This window comes from Rhincodon typus, chromosome 5, assembly GCF_021869965.1.
Source record: "Rhincodon typus isolate 14 chromosome 5, sRhiTyp1.1, whole genome shotgun sequence".
Taxonomy (NCBI): Eukaryota; Metazoa; Chordata; class Chondrichthyes; order Orectolobiformes; family Rhincodontidae; genus Rhincodon; species Rhincodon typus.
Window position 1 is genome coordinate 88,397,003 of NC_063336.1, and position 17,586 is coordinate 88,414,588.

The window sequence follows — 17,586 nt, forward strand, 5'->3', positions numbered from 1 at the left end:
AATGGGCATTTTTTTTGCATTTGTTTCTGGGACTGAACATCCAAAATGGCAGAAATTAAACCATGTACCATAAACCATGTACAAGAGATTAAATGCTGACTGAGTCCAACAGATAGAGCTTTATTATGGACCAAAAATGCCTGTAATTTTTTTTGGAAGTACATTAGGTCATTTGTTGATGTTGGATTAAGTAGAATGAAATGGAAGTAATCTAATTTATTTTTCAAAGTCTATGCTTCAAACTGGTTAAAACATCTCATCACACAGTGTTGACTATGACTTGCAAAGACATTTTGTTATGTCATCTGACTTTTTTTAAACAGTAGTTTGGTGTAGACATGCATGATACAGCTGCATAGGCTCATTAAAGTGTTCCTTTTTTTGCTTTAGCTGTGCTTTTCATTGGAAACATCTTAAACTAATTTGAAGTCAAACATCTGAATAAACATGTTTTAAAAGTGTTTATGTATTGAAGTGGGCCATTTCAAGGTATGATATTTGGATGGAATTTGTAATTTCTCTTTTACAGCAAACAAGCTGCCAGGGAGAGGAAGTTTGATCTGAATTAATACATTTGTTACAGTGGAAATAGAATGGAAATGGCTGAAACCACAAATAAAACAGTTCCATTCATATGTGTCAGGACAGAACGTTTTCTTGCAAAATACAGACTTTGGCTTTTGGCCACCTTAGGCTTTCCCTTTAAAAGTACCTTAACAGATTATTTGTTTAAGGTTTGCTTGTATGAATAGATCTAAATTCTTTCAAAATAAAGATTAATCTAATTGCACATTTGGGAGGCAGATGCTTTTGCTATCCATCGTTTGGAGTACTTCCATGTTGCAAAGTTGCTTGTTGCTTGTGTCATGAAGTAAACTGTTTGGCCATGCAATGCTAACAACAAAAAGGGAGGCGAGGGGAAATTAGGTGGGAAACATATGGAAGTTTACTTCAATATGAACAAGTTCAAAGAGTTTAGCCCCCTGATTCCAGCTTGCGAAGCAGCTGGTGTGGGCAGCTGTACAGTTTCATATAACAGGTCAACGTTTTTCTCTGAGAGCGCCTTACATTTTACCAAATAAACTGTTTATGCTGCCAGAATAAATACCTGCCGATAAAACTGTTACACTTGTCATTACAATAATTTTACTTCTAATAAGAATATTAGTAAATGACTGTTACCTGGGAGGAAACTAAAATGCACTCACCAGCAGACCTCTAGATGCTGCAACAAACTTAACAGTGAAAATCTCCAGCCCAAATCAATTTTGAGTAAATTTGCTATGGGCAATTTGATTTTTGGATTGTTCAGAATGGCTGTGACTTTTTCTGTAAGGTGATTGATTTGTAAATGATGAGCAACGGAGCTCAGAGGCCTCTACCTGGCAGACCCCAGGAGCAGGTCACACTCTGCTCACTGGTAATGGTGCTCTGGGAGCAAAGAATTACAAAATTGTTGGTGTAGGTTCTATTGTATAATGGAATAGTTCTAAAGTAAGTTACAAATGGAATGGAAATTGACTTTAGTACAGAATGGTGACTATTTTTAGAAACACATTTATCAGCTCAACAAAGATATCTGCTATAATCATGTGACTGCACTTAGCAATAACTTTCCAGGAACTCGACGTCAGCCAGATAATCAAAGCCCACAATACTGGCTGATAGGTGTGGAATGCTATAGTTCTAATTTGCTTTAGAGACAGTTGTACCTAATTGCAAATTATACCTATTCTATCAGATGCACGACTCCGACTTATTTATTTAATTCTTGGGTTGGTGGTCATTCACTTGACCTGCATTTATTGCCCACAGGCACTTAGATTCAACCCTATTGTTATGGATCTGGAATCACACGTAGGCCAGATCAGGTCATTACAAGCAGTTTCCTTCCCTACAGTTCATTTGTGAACCAGATGGGTTTTTCTGTCAACAGTTTCATGGTTAATTCCATTTTCAGTTTCATCTGCCACAGTAGGATTTGAACCCAGGTCTGCAGAGTATTACTCAGGTCTCTGCATTGCTGGTCTAGCAATAATATCACTAGGCTATCACCTCCCCTTAGTCAATTGTCTAGCTCATTCTATCTGCAATACAAACCTTTGTGTTGAAGGTAACTGCTTCTTCCCCACTGGAGGATTGACGCTCATGTCCTGAATGCAATTGCCTTTTTAACTGTAGCTGTTTAGGGGTCAGCATTACTCCATACAACGTAGACTGATGATATGAACAGCTTTAACTCCAGGCTACAAAGGAAAAACCTCTGATCTGCACAAAGCAAACAACATGTATTTGTACTCTCTGCAAAACCTTCTTTTTGACAAAATAGAAGTTTCACTTTCTCAGAAAATTTGTGGAGATTTTTTGTGAAGCAAAACAGCCTAGATTTCCTCAACTGATGGCTAGCAATTAACCACCCCCACAAAATAATTTGAGACTGCTAACTCTAGTTTTGGACCTTGGGACTGCATCTTAAAAGCAAGGATATTGCTAAACTGATATCTCTCAACTGTTTTGCACTTAAGAGGAGCAGGAAAGCTGATGTTTCGGGTCAAGACCCTTCTTCAGAAAATCCCTTTTCTGAAGAAGGGTCTCGACCCGAAATGTCAGCTTTCCTGCTCCTCTGATGCTGCTTGGCCTGCTGTGTTCATCCAGCTCTACACCATTTTATCTCAGATTCTCCAGCATCGGCAGTTCCTACTATCTCTGTTTTGCACTTAAGTTGTTTCTGGCTGAATAATCTCTTTATCCTTTCTGATTCTATTCCTTTGTGTATGTTTGTTTGTGTGTCTGTGTTGCAGAGTGTTCCCCCATGTCTAAGGATGTGTGAAATAGTTTAATTTTAATTTTGCCACAGTGTTGTAGTGATCCTTACAAAGTCTGAGCCTGTGAAAAAGAGGGACCTGGGGGAAACACATCCCCGCTGTTTCAGGAAAAATTAAGTCACAATGTGTTTAAGGGCAGATTATGAAATTAGGGAGGGAGATTTGTTTTAGAAATTGCAGTATGCCCGTAATAAAGTATTGATGTAGAATTTGCAATGGTTTGACCCAATCGGATGATGTCTCACACGGGTTTTAGACGGTGACAGGGAGTTCTGTTGTAGGAGGAGATGTATTCGGTACAGCTCCCAAGGATCCTTAGTAATGCCTGAATAATAAATGTGTTATTAATAAATAAATAATTGATAATAAAAATATTATTCATATCATACATTAATTTTGTTAAATCTTGTTAAGTATGTTCAAGTGTTGCTCATAATTGAGACAAATGCCTTTTCCATTCAAACTCACCTGTGGTCTATCCTCTACTGTTGACAATTAGGCAGGTCCTAGGCACTCTATAGACAAAGCAGGATTAGTGGAACTACCTTAAACAACCATTACACTGCCACAGACTGGCAGAGATGGCTGATATCCTGAGATAGCAAGTGAGGCAAATACCGTATCTAGCGACAAGGTGATCTGAATTGTAGCCCTTTGCAGAAATTAAAATCATCCAACATGAAGAAGTCTATAAATTTGCTTTTAAAACTGGAGTGAAACAGCCTGTATCTGGTGAGACACTTTTAAGTAGTGAGAGAGTATTTCCTTCATGTGGTCTCCCACCTTATTGCTCTCATGTGGCTGGGAGTCAGATCGCTGACACTTGTGTTATACAATTAGGCTTCATGTTGACTCAAAAATGGTAATATAATCAAATGGTGAATAGCAAAACAGAGCTGCAAGCTTTATTGATTGGAATTTGAGTGCACATCCCTTTATATGTACAGGAAAAGACCTGTGGAAATGCTTACAGTTATTTTTAAGCTGAAGACTTGTGAATATTCAGACATTAACTCTGAGTTTATTTTAGGTCGCACCATCAATATTAGATCAGCTGGCCTCATAGGAAGACATGGACCACAATCTAAGCAGCCCTTTATGGTGGCGTTTTTCAAAGCCAGTGAAGTTCTGTTACGTTCCGTGAGGGCTGCCAATAGTAAACGGAAAAACCAAAACCGAAACAAATCCAGCAGTTCTCAAGATTCTTCAAGATTATCCAGCCCTGGAGGTATGAAAACATAACTTGGCACTTTAAATAACTGGTACAATTTCCTCAGTGCGCTCCTTTGGCAAATTGGCCAATATGTTCTGTCAGGTTATCTCTACCATGTAGTTACACCCATGCCACTCAGGGAAGTTCCTCTCAAGTTTGTTGTCGTGTTGCCCCTTTATATGTTTTCACATGGTCTTTCAAAATGTCCTGTTTAAAATACACTGGGAATTGTGCCTACATTTCGAGATACATTTATCTCCTCCTCAGTTGAATTCACTAGTGCCATAATCATTGTTGCGTTATCATGCAAATTTGAAAGACTTCAATTAGGAAATATTTACCTATCTTTCATAAAGACACCCCAGCCTCTTTCTTAGCTTGTGACCCAGTTCATCTTCAATTAAAGCAGTTCCTTACTACTTTTTACAGGATGTTATGTCTAGTGTGATGTAAAAGTCATGCGGAAAGCTTTGATCTTCCAGAAATTTTTTCTTCCCCCTGTGATGGTTCTGTCATCCTTAATTTCTGCCCATTCACTGTGGATAGTCCAATTCCTGTCTATTATGTGAGAACCATGATGTGGCCACACTGTCACTCATTTGTGTTTCTTTTTAAATGTTTTAATCAGTAGTCTTTTAACAGAGGGTTTGAGAGATATAATTAAAGAGCTAGCTGACAACAAGAATGACTCCTTACTTCCTGCTTGTGTGAGTATATATTTGTGGTTTGGTTTGCTGGTATTTCATACTATCAGCCCCTTAGGGCACAGCTGGTTATCAGATCAACCAGTTTAAAATGATGAAATGAATCCTGTTGACATTGAGAATCCAGCTCTTGTCTGTCCACAGATATCATTTTACAAAATAATTTAAATACATTTAGTGTTTAAGGATTAGCTTTCAGAGAACAAAATAAAACCTATCAGATGTAATTAATGCAAAGTTGAAATCTGGTCACTAATACCGAATCCTTGCAGTGCTTAAAAATATTGTATTCCTTGTAGTTCAAAAAACGCAGATGAAATGAAAGAACCACCACTGATGTTTTGCTGTTCATGTAATTCTAAGTTCAAAAAACCAACATCGGCAGCTGCAGCATTGAAGTTTCAAAGGTTCTCAAGGAGCTTCAGGGCTGTGTGTAATTCTCTGTAGAGCACATGCTATAGTCAATGTCCCATTTTGTTTTCCTCCCTGCTCCCCTAAGTGGTAATGACATTTGTTTCTAGATAATGAGTGTAATTTTGTTTGACATAGTGTAAAACTGATTCTGAATGCCTTAAATACTGTTCTTAAAGCTCAATTTGAAACAGTATTACAAAAATGTCATTTTTAATTGTGATAATTAAAACCACATTTAAACGAAACAGTCTAATGCACTTCAAGGTTAGGGTGAGACTTTGGTGGTGTGCTGTAATTGCCAGCTTTCCTGTCAAACGGTGCATTGCAAAAAAGTACCTGCTTGAAACTGGCACCTGTCACTCAACATTTAAAGGTGTTTCTTCCAAATTTATAATGGAATTCAATTCAGGGAAGAGTCTCCAAGATTTGTGTGCCTTCTATTTTGGCATCAGATACATAGAATCATACAATCCCCACAGTGTGTAAGCATGCCAAATGGCCAATTGATTCCACACCGATCCTCTGAAGAGCATCCCACCCACATCTACCCCCTACTCTATCCCTGTAATCCTGCGTTTCCTATGGCTAATCCACCTAGCTTGCATATCCCTGGACACTATAGGCCATTCAGCATGGCCAATCTCTGGTCTGTGCTGTGGTCATGGAACTTTGTCAGCCAAAGAAAGCCACTCAGTTATCATGAGGGATCCAGGAGTTAGGGAGTGAACACCCCGGTCCAAGTTTCTGTTTCTAATTGAGTTTCCGCACTGCTGGAGGTCCCCACAAGTTAATATTCGTTGCAGATTGGATCTAATTCAGCCATAATAGCCACTGCAATTGAATAACTTGCAAATATATATAAGACTGTGGAAGGTTGTACACTGCAAATAGTGCAGTACACCCACATGACAATAAGAAGCCAACACTGACAGGACCGAAAACTGGGGACAAAGAAGACAGATTTTTGTGGAAACGCCTGAAAGATCCATTTTATGTTTAAATCTGATTTTTGATTTTTCTGGCAAGGTCTGGATTTCAGCTTCCTTCCTTGTTTTACTGGTACAGATGCAGTTCTCTCAGATACAAAGGACGAAACATTCCTTTCCCTTCTAATCTTACAAACCAGGCAGCTGTGATGAAAAGGTCAGAAGTTAGGCCCAGTCCCACATTCACCGCAACTTGGCCCTGTCTACCACCACTCCCACAGGATTAAACTTCGAGTACCCTCAACGCCACCGCTGTTCTGACAAAATGCAGTCAGAACACAGTGGTCTTGCCCTGAGGGTTTTCTTGCCCTCTGCTGGGTGCAGGGCCTACTAGGCCAAAGGTCTCATGCAAAAGCCTGTTTGTGGCGTCCGAGGATTAAAACATTTTCCAAAAGTTTTATAAAAAGGAGGTGGGATTCGAGCAAATACAAACTCCCAACTTGGGAATTGTCAGCCCGGATCCCTTTCTTCAACTGGCATTGAAGAAACACCTTCTGGCTCTAGGGACAGGCCAAAGCTTCAGATGACCTTCAGTAATCATGTAGTAAATTCCATGTTGAAGGAGGATGCAAACAGGGACCAATAACTGCAGGATTATCTAGTTTCCACCTTATAGAAATGGCAGCTAATATATAAATCTTTGATGAAAAGAAAATTTAAACATTTCCCTTCGATCTTCAATGGCATTATCATCATTGAATTCCCCCACTATTGACATCATGAGGTTTATCATTGGCCAGAAACTGATTTGGATCAGCTACACAAGTATGATGGTTGGAAGAGAAAGTCAGAGGCTAGGAATTCTGTGCTGAATAACCTGCCTTTTCTGATTCCCCAAAGCCATTCTACCACCTACAAGGGACATGTCAGGGGTGTGATGGAAATACTCTCTATTTGCCTGGATAGATGGCAACTCCAACGCTAGAAGCTCAGCACCATCCAAGGAAAAGCAGTTCATATGATTGGCACCACATCCATTACCTTCAATATTCAATCTCTCCACCACTGATGCACAGTGGCAGCAGTGTATACCATCTACGAGATGCACTGCAACAAAGCATCAAGGCACCTTGGAAAGCACCTTTCAAATGGGCAATCTCTACCTTCTGGAAGGGCAAGGGCAGCAGATGCCTGGGATCACAACCACGTACTAGATTCCCTCTGAGCTACACATTGTTTTGACTTGGAAATATTGTTGTTTCTTCATTGTCACTGGGTCAAAATCCTGGAACTTACTTCCCTACGTTCCTAAAAGTGTAGCTGGTCAAGAAGGCAACTCAACACCACCATCTCAAGGGCAATTGGGGATGGGCAACAAATGCTGGTCTAGTCAATGACACTCACATCCCATGAACAAATTAAAAAAACTTCTCACCCAAACCTTGTGATTCTCACCAATTTAAATTATACATATTTTACTTCATCTCCTTATTTTACATAATAGGTCTCATTAAAACTGCTGTTACTATAGCACCTCCAAGCAAGATATTTCCGACTATACCATAACTGGTAATCATCACATGGACAGACAATCATTTGTTTTGGTTTGAACTTATTTAATTGGCTGGGGTTACCGGCAATATTGAGATTAGGTACTCTGTCACATACGTTCAGATGAGGCCAACTTTGACAAGGGAGCCTCTGAAATGTCCACCTTCTTCCTCAAACGAGGATTCCCCAGCACTGTTGTTGACAAGGCCCTCAACCGGGTCTGACCCATCTCCTGCACTTCCACCCTCACCCCTTCTCTTCCTCCTGCAACAGCAATAGGGTTCCCCTTGTCCTTACCTACCATCCCACCAGCATCCACATCCAGAAGATCATCAGGCGCCATGTCCACCACCTCCAGTGAGATGCCATCACCAGACACATATTCCCCTCTCCTCCCTTGTCTGCCTTCCTCAGGGACCGTTCCCTCCAGGACACCCTGGTCCACAGTTCCTTCACCCCCAACACCTCCCCACAGCCCTACAGCACCTTCCCCTGCAACACCTGCCCATTTACCTCCTCCCTCCTCAGTATCCAAGGACCCAAACATACCTTCCAGGTGAAGCAGCACCTCACCTGCAGTTGACAGAATCTAGTCTACTGCATTCGCTGCTCACATTGTGGTCTCCTCTACATTGGGGAAATGAAGCATAGACTGGGTGACCGCTTCTCAGAACATCTACGTTCTGCTCACAAAAAAGACCCTGAACTTCCAGTTGCCTACCACTTTAACGCACCACCCTGCTCCCTGGCCAACATCTCCATCTCTGGCTTGCTGCAGTGTTCCAACGAAGCCCAACGCAAACTGGAAGAACAACTCCTCATTTTCCGCTTGGGGACCCTGCAGCCCTCTGGACACAATATCGAATTCAATAATTTTAGGGCCTAAACTCTACCATGTCCTAGCCCCCTGCCCCACACACCAGGCCTTGTTATCACATAGCCTGCCATTACACACTTCCTGTTGTTAGTGACTAGCAGTCACCATTAACAACTATTCCTAGCCTGATAGTTATCAACTCTTATGTTTATCCACCTGCTTTTCTCTCTCTTCGGGCTCTATCCTATCGTTTATTCCCTACCCCAAGATCAGCTTCACAGTAAATGTCACCCCAATCAGCACCTTTTACTCATACTTTTAATTTAATATTTAAAACCTTGTGAAAAGGTTTTTTTTTAAATTTTAAATTGTTTACACAAAACCATTTTTAGTTGCAAATACTTTTTGGCTGGCTGCATTATCAATATTTTCCAAAGAGACAGTGAGTAATGGTGATATTTCCACTCTGTCTGGCAGTACAGTCCCCAGTCAGTAAGCCTGTGGTATGTCACAATTTGTTTGAAGGATTGGAATTGGGAAGTGTAACAGGGTTCATGTTGTTTCAGGAGGCTTGTGTATGATATACCAAGTGGAAGGAGTCGGGGCAGGGAAGTGGGTTAAGGGCAGGCACAAAATCAACCTTGATAAACAAATCTGTTCATGTGAATTGTTGCTGAATCCTCAGAATAAATTTAACAAACCAAGGCACTATAATAAGAAATCATGAATGGACACTTTAACTGTTCTTATTTTAACAGCCTTTGAAAAGATGAGATTTAATTGATTTAACTTCTAAAATTAGTAAATGATAAAGAGGTTCATGCAATTTCTAACATGCATTATGTCAAGATCAAACACTGACTTCTAAATAACAAAATCAATTTTTCAACAGCAAAATACTTCAAATGCTGGAAATCTGAAATAAAAATGGAAAATATTGTCAATAAACAGTAAGTCCGGCAGCGTTAGTGTCTGTTATGCAGTGTCTGTTATTTCAGAAGGATAATATAAGTTGTCCCAAATCACATTCCAGTTTGCAAAGCTGGTACGAAACTGATTAGTTATTCCAATGACAGGATCCCAGTTCTGGGTTAAGTTAGTGTTAGAATTGAATACAATGATATATCCCATTACAAACCATTGTTAATAGTTGGAGGGATCAGAATCCCCTGATTCGAGGCAACTGAAATGAAAGAAGTACAATTAAATTGGGTTGAGTTATTTATAATCAGGATTAGGAAGAATTTGTCTGTCATTGAGGAAATACTAAAAGGGTAGAAGGTGGTCTTTGAGCAATAAAGACCAAATAATAAAATGAGCCCTCAGTGCCATATTAAATAGCAGAAGTCAGCAGATCCTGCAAATTTGTTTATTTCGAGATGTCTTGTGAAGACTGATTCATTTTAAATATAGATAGATACATTTTTGCTAAGCAAAAGTATTAAGGGATATGGACCATAGGCAGGTTATATGCAGTTCAGCCACAGATCAGCCATAATATCATTAAATAGTGGGACAGGCTCAAGAGGCTGAATGGCCTACTCCTGTTCCTATTTTTAGCAACTAAGTTATCCATGAATTACTTTTCGTATACAAGTGACAATCTAGAGTTTTTCAGAGAAATGAATGAAGAGGCTCTCAACACAGTGTTCAGTAAATTAAATATATTATGAATAGTGGGCTTAAAGAGCATAATGATGAGAAATTGTGGGGTATTTCACATGTAAAAATGAGTGTAAATTCAGGCCCAACCATCTTCACCTTGCCTCCATCATAAGGTGAGAAGTGTGGATGATCTCTGATTGTATAATGTTTAGCGCCATTTTGATGACTCAGATACTGAAGCAGTCCATTTCCATATGCAGGAAAGCCAGGATTGGGCTAATAAGTGACAAATAACATCATGCCACACAAATGCCAGGCAATGACGATCTCCAACAAAAAAAACTAACCATTGCCCCTTGACGTTCAATGCCATTACCATCACTGAGCCATCCATTACCGACCATCCGAGTGTCACGAATGACCAGGAATTGAGTAGTACCAGCCAGTCCTGCAATAGCAGGTCAGAGGCTAGAAATTCTATAGTGATTAACTCACCTCCCGTCAACCCAATGCCTGTTCAACGTCGACAAGGCACTAGTCAACAGTGTGATGGAATACTCCCCACTTGCCTGGATGAGTGCAGCTCCAGAAGCTTGACACCATTCAGGACAAAACAGCCCATTTGATTATTATGATGCCCCCCGATGATGGTAGGGAGAGGTCGGTTCCTTTAGTGAAATATAGTTTGATTGATCATAAATTTAATGTTTACCATAGTGGTTATTGACTGAACATATTCACATAAGGCTGCCAATGTTCTTCAACACACGAGCATAAGTTTGGTACACAAAATAAAATAAACATACAAAGTTATATGAAAGGCAATTTAGAAAAATCTTAACATAAACAGCAAAACAGAATTTCATCTTGCTTGTTTGACAACAATATCTTTGACAGAAACTCAGTCCCAGAGAAATATCATTCCGATTTCAACTGCTAAATTTCTTTCTTAACTGATTCTCTCCTCATTAGACTGCTGCGACAGTTTTACAACTTCTTTCCAATTCTGTTGACCTGAATCTTCTGTTCCAACAACTGAAGACTTCTGTACAAACTTTGACAGCTTGGCAAACTTTGCAAACAATTACTTGTGCCAGCATGAAACCATTCTCCTGAAGTGTAAACATAATTCTTCTGAACTAAACTCCTGAATCTTCTGAAGTCATAATTAAACTAATAAGCCATAGTCTGTTTCCACTTGTCTGTCATAAACTCAGCAGTATAAACACAAATCAATTAACATCAAATGTTCTCTGTTCAGAACCTAACTGAATTTTTCTTGGAAATTATGTATTTAGATAACTGCAAGTTCCCCTTTGAGTTGTATGCTATCCCACCTTGGGACTATATCACTATTTCTTCACTGTCACTGGGTCAAAATCCTGGAACTCCCTTCTTAACAGTGTCCCTACACCCAAAGGACAGCTGCAGATCAGAAAAGCAGCTCACCACCACCTTCTGAAGAGCAATAATAGTTGGTGAAGTCAGCAACACTCACATCCCAAGAATGAATAACAAAATCAGAAGTTGCTCGAAAAGCTCAGCAGGTCTGGCAGCATCTGTGAAGACGAATCAGAGTTAACATTTCAGATCCGGTGACCCTTCCTCAGAACACTGGATTCAAAACATTAACTCTGATTCTTCTTCACAGATACTGCCAGACCTGCTGAGCTTTTCCAGCAACTTCTATTTTTGCTCCTGAGATGCAGCATTGGCAGTTCTTTCAGTTTTTAATGAATAACAAAACACTGTCTCCTATGAGTTTTAATAGTTATAATCCATCTGCAGTTTCAAGAGAGATTGTTAGAGGAACTTCACTAACAGCACACAAAGATAACTTGTACAAAAACTAGCAAAGAAGTTATTTGGGTAGTTAAGGTTGTATAGACACATTGAAGAGTTGATGAAAATTTTTAAAGTCTCTTGCTGAGAAATGGTTCATTCAAGGTTCCTTTCATTTCATGGTCAAACTCTAGAAAACGGGAATGAGACTATGTTGATTTCATTGCAGTGGATGGGAAAGAGTACCTTGTTTTAGCAAACAGCAAGTAGCTGTTGAGTCTATGCCAAAAATTACAAGGTGACAAAACCATAGAGGTTTTGAGAAGTTGGTATGTAATGTTTTGGTTACCAGAAGAATTAGTGTCAGACAATGGTCCACATTAATGGTCTAGAAAGATTTGAAATACCTGAGTAAGAATGCAGTCAAACACACTTTAATACAATCACATCTCGTGACATTGAATGGTGTTGCAGAAAGAAATGTGCAATTATAAAGAGGTCTTTGTGGGGCAACAAACTAGACCACGAATTCCATGTTTTTCTTTGATACAACTAGACAATCTCTTTTCTCTTACAGAATTATAGTAAGATCTATAACAGGTTGCATACTTTACAAGTTAGTGCTTAAATGCTCTCTCTGAACTAGGTCATTTTGCTGAAGCCTGGTCTCAGTTCCAAAGTAAGAGAAAACAGTGAAGATGCTATACCAGGCATGAAATTTGAGATGATTCAGTGCTGGTTAGAAGGTCATAGAGTCCCTACAGAAACAGGCCATTTACCGCAACAAGTCCACACCGCCCCTCTGAAGAGCAACCCACTCAGACCTGTTCCCCTACCCCTGCATTTCCCATGTCTAACCCACTTAACCTAAACATCCCTGGACACTAAGGGCAATTTAGCATGGCCAATCCACCTACCCTGCACATCTTTCGCTCGGGAGGAAACCTACACAGACATGGGGAGTATATGTAAACTCCACACAGACAGTCGCCCGAGGGTGGAATTGGACCTGGGTCCATGGTGCTGTGAGGCAGCAGTGCTAACCACTGAGCCACTGTGCTGCCCATAAAGGCCATGATGGAAAAAGGTCATGGTGAAAAAATTACCAAAGTGATGAGGGGCAGTATGTGCCTTCACTGTTTTTAAACTCCAAACCCTTAGAAAGATAAATGAGTTAAAGGCATAGATTGACATGTGGAGTTGCTATGTTGCTGCCTTCACATGGACATGGTTGAGGGAGGGACAGGACTGGCAGGTTCCATGGCATAGGATCTTCAGTGGGGCAGGGGAGAGTGTAAGGGAGGAGATGACATTGCATTATTTATTAAACAGTCAGTTACTGTTGTTATGAACTAAACCTCCTCATAAACATATCAAAGACATAGTCAAGTCTAAAATGCTGTATTCCAGATGTGATTCAATTTGTCCACCACTAGGCTTTAAGCAAAACATGCTTTATTCTCACAACATTGTTCAAATGCAAACACAATGAGGAAGAATTGGCATAACTTTAACTCTATTGAAATATGTAGCAAAATATTATTTCACAATATAGCAGCATCCTATAAACACATCATTGGCAAAGGCAAATTCAGCAAAACAGATATTCCTCACGTGCTATCTTTCTTTTGGTCCAGGAGAAAAGAACATTAAAATAATCAATCTAGCAGCAGAGAGAGAACTCAAGCTTTTTGCTGTGGCAGAGAGAGAGAGAGAGATGTAGCTATCAGTTTCAAAGGCCAACTCCAAATCCCAACTGAAAGCAAAATTAAAAACCTGGGCCTATGTGAGTCTGACTCCACCCACTTATGCTTATTTTGTCTAATTTTAAAAAAAACGCTCAGGGAGTTCAAAGCTGTTTACCCACTGTTTCTGAAACAGACATTCTGTAACACGATGGCAACAGCTCTCTACAAGAGGAACAGGACAGAACAAATCTCTCTTAAAGGCACAGTACCATCACACTGTAGTAAGACGGGACAATATCTTGAAAGTATCTTCAAATGAGGCTTTGTGGATAAAGCTTACGAATAAAATGGAGGTGGTCACACTGCTGGGAATATATTATAGACCCCCAAACAATAAATGGGCTATAGAGGAGCAGGTATATAGCCAATTCACTGAAATATGTAAAAGTATTAGGGTAATTAGGAGTCTTTAATTTCCCCAACATTATGTGGGATTATATAGTCTAAAAATTTTACAGAGGGACAATTGAGAAGACAATGGTCTAGTGGTATTATCACTAGACTGTTAATTCAGAGACCCAGATAACATTCTGGGGACCTGAGTTTGAATCCCACCACAGCAGATTGTGGAATTTGAATTCAATAAAATATCTGGAATTAAGAATCTAATGATGACTGTGAATCAATTGTTGCTTGTTGGAGGTAAAATCCCATCTGGTTCATTAATGTCCTTTAGGGAAGAAAACTGCCATCCTTACCTGGTCTGGCCGACATGTGACTCCAGACCCACAGCAATGAGGTTGACTCTGAACTGCCCTCTGGGCAATTAGGGATGGACAATAAATGCTACCTAGCCAATGATGCCCTCATCCTGTTAATGAATAAAAAAAACAATTCTTGAACTATGTTCAGGAGACCTTTTTATATCTACATATAGAAGCTCTATCAAGGGATGGTGCAGTGCTGGCCCTAATTCTGCGGAATGAAGCCAGATAGATGTTTGACGTGAAGGAATTGGAATATTTTAATGATAGCGAACACGACACAGTGTGTTTTAAGTTTGGTTTGTAAAAGGAAAAAAATGTTTTGCAGAAAAGGTTTTTGGATTGGTGGAAGGCAGATTCTATTAAAATTATGTAGGATCTGGCTAAAGTAGACTGGGAATATTGACCTCTGGGTAAAACAACAATAGAACAGTGGGACATGTTCAAAAAGGAAACAGGCAAAGTATAGACCCATCATGTTCTCTTCAGTGTGAAATGTAAGCACAACAAGCACAACCTTAATATCTAGGGATTTTCAGGACTAGATGAGAAAGAAAAGGGAGGCTTTTAACAGGTACAATCGGAGCAAATCAATGGAGGCCTTAGAGGAGTATGGAAAAAATAGGGGTAACCTCAAGAAGGCAATTAGGAGAACGAACAAGAGGATGATAAAAGCACTGTCAGGTAAGTATGGGAAAAATCCTAATGTATTCTATAAGCATATGAAGGGGAAGAGGATAACCAGTGAAAGAGTAGGGTCTGCTGGGGACCAAGGGGACAATCTGTGCTTAAAGCTGGAGAGCATTGGAAGAGTGTTAAATGAGAGCTTAATACCTATTTTCAATCAGGAGAAGAAAGTTGTAGGTACACAATTCAGGAAAAGGGACTGAGAGGTTATTGAGCAGATTGACATAGGGAGTGAAGAGGGATTGGAGATGTTGTAGGGCTTAAAATCCCCACAATCGGAGGAGTTGTATCTCAGGCTGCTGTGGAAGTTGTGGGAGGAAATTACATGGGCTCCGAACTATAGTTTTAATTCCTCTCAGGCCACGGGGGTGGTGTCAGTGGACTGGACAATAACTAATGTGATTCCATGTTTTAAGAGATAAACAATGAATTACAGACCAGTGAGTCTCACATCAATGGTAGGGAAATGATTGGTGAATATTCTGAGGAGTGAATTAATCTCCACTTGCAGAGGTGAGGTTTGATCAGGGATAGTCAGCATAGCTTTATCAGAAGGAGGTCATGCCTAACAAATCTGAAGGAATTTTTTGAGGAGGTGACCAGGTGTATAGATGAGGATAGGGCAGTTGATGTCATAGGCTTTGCTGAAGTCGATATAAACAACAAGTTCTCAAATGGGAGACTGATAAAGATGGTGAAACCACATGGGATTCAGGGTAACTTGGCAAGTTGGGTCCAAAATTGTCCTGGTGACAAGAGACAGAGGGTGGTGGTAGTAGGCTGTTTGTGTGACTGAAACCTAACCCACAGGGATCAGTGCTGGGTCACCTATTGATCGTGATGTTTAGAAATGACATTGAAGAGAATGTGGGGAGGATGATAAATATGTTTGTGGATGACATGAAGGTTGGCCGGGTGGTTGACTGCGAGCAAGAAGGTTTCAGTTTACAGGAGGATATAGATGGGTTAGTCAGATGGGCAGATTAGTGGCAGATGGAATTTAACCCTGATAACTGTGAGGTGGTACACTTTGAACAAAGTAATAAGGGAGTATTCAATGAATGGCAAGACACTAGGAAGCTCAGAAGAACGGAAGCATCTTCGGGCACTTGCCCACACAGATCCCTGAAGACACAAGACAAGTTGTAGGGTAGTTAAGAAAGCACACGGAATACTTGCCTTTATCAGTAATGGCATAGATTATAAGAGCAAGGACATCATGTTGGAGCTGTACAGGACTTTGGTTAGGCTGGAGTACTGTGTGCAGTTATGGTCACCACACTATAGGAAAGATGTGATTGCACTGGAAGGGGTGCAAAGGAGATTCACCAGGATGTTGCCTGGGATGGAGCAGTTCAGCTACGTAGAGAGGCTGGATAAACTCGGGTTATTTCCTTTAGAGCAGAGGAGGCTGAACGGGTACCTGATTCAGGTGTACAAGATTATGAAGGGCATGGACAGGGTAGATAGAAATCAGCTGTTTCCCCTAGTTGAAGGATAAATAGCAAGCAGACATAATTTTACAGTGAAAGACAGAAGGTTTATTGGGGGGGGTGCGGGTGCAGGTGCAGTTTGAGGAATTGTTTTCACCCAGAGAATGCTGGAATCTGGAATGCACTGCCTGGGAAATTCACAACTTCTGAAAAGCATTTGGATGTGCATTTGAAGTATCGTAGCATTCAAGACGATGGGCCAAATACTGGCAAGTAGGACCAATGCAGCTTTGGAATAATTCAGATTTGATGGGATGAAGCGCCTGTTCTCTACTATGTTATGCTATGAATCTATATCCCCTTGCTGAATCCTCATGTCCACATCACAACATGCCCTCCCACTTATTTTTTCTATCCTCAGCATATTTGGATATATTACGCTCTGCCCCACCGAGTCATTCATATAGAGAGTAAATAATTGAGGCCCTAGAACTGATTCTTGTGCCACTTCACTAGTTGCATCTTTCTGTTCTGAAAAACGATCCATTAATACTGACACTCTGTCTTCTATGTGTTACCCAATCGTCAATCCATGCTAATATATTCCCTCAATACCATGCACTCCTCCTATCTCGTGCAATGACATTCTGTGTGGTAACTTATCAAACGTGATTGATTGATTAATTTATTGTTGTCACATGTACAGACATACATTGAAAAGTGTTGTTTTGTGTGCTATGCAGGCACATTACACCATACAAAATGCATTAGGGTAGAAGAACAGAGTGCAGAATAGAGCCGCAGAAAAGGTGCAGAGAGAGAGACATCAAATTAACTTTTGAGAGGCTGATAACAGTGGGGAAGAAGCTATGCTTGAAACTATTTGCATGTGTATTCAATGTTTTATATCTGTTTTCTTCCTTAACAATGGATTCTAGCATTTTCCCAATGTCAGATGTTAAAGCTAACTGGCCTTTAATATCCTGCTTCCGTCCCTTCTTGAACAGGCCATCACATTAATGGTTTACCACTGGAACTCTCCTAGAATCCAATGAGTTCTTTGAATATTTTGACTCGTGTCTCCATTTTTTTGGTTATTTCTTCATTTGGGGGCCATTCAGTAACTTTAGTTATTTTAATTTATGGGGATCATAATATTCTGAGTAATAATCTCACT

General features: G+C 40.1%; 1 protein-coding gene across 1 annotated transcript in view; it reads left to right on the forward strand.

Moving 5' to 3' along the window:
- The window catches only part of bmp5 (bone morphogenetic protein 5), a 111,178-nt gene that overhangs the window by 80,201 nt on the left and 13,391 nt on the right, over positions 1 to 17,586 (forward strand). The window contains exon 4 of the mRNA XM_048597286.1: positions 3,856 to 4,053. Coding sequence (XP_048453243.1) covers positions 3,856 to 4,053 — 198 coding nt within the window. The remainder of the gene's footprint in view (positions 1 to 3,855; positions 4,054 to 17,586) is intronic.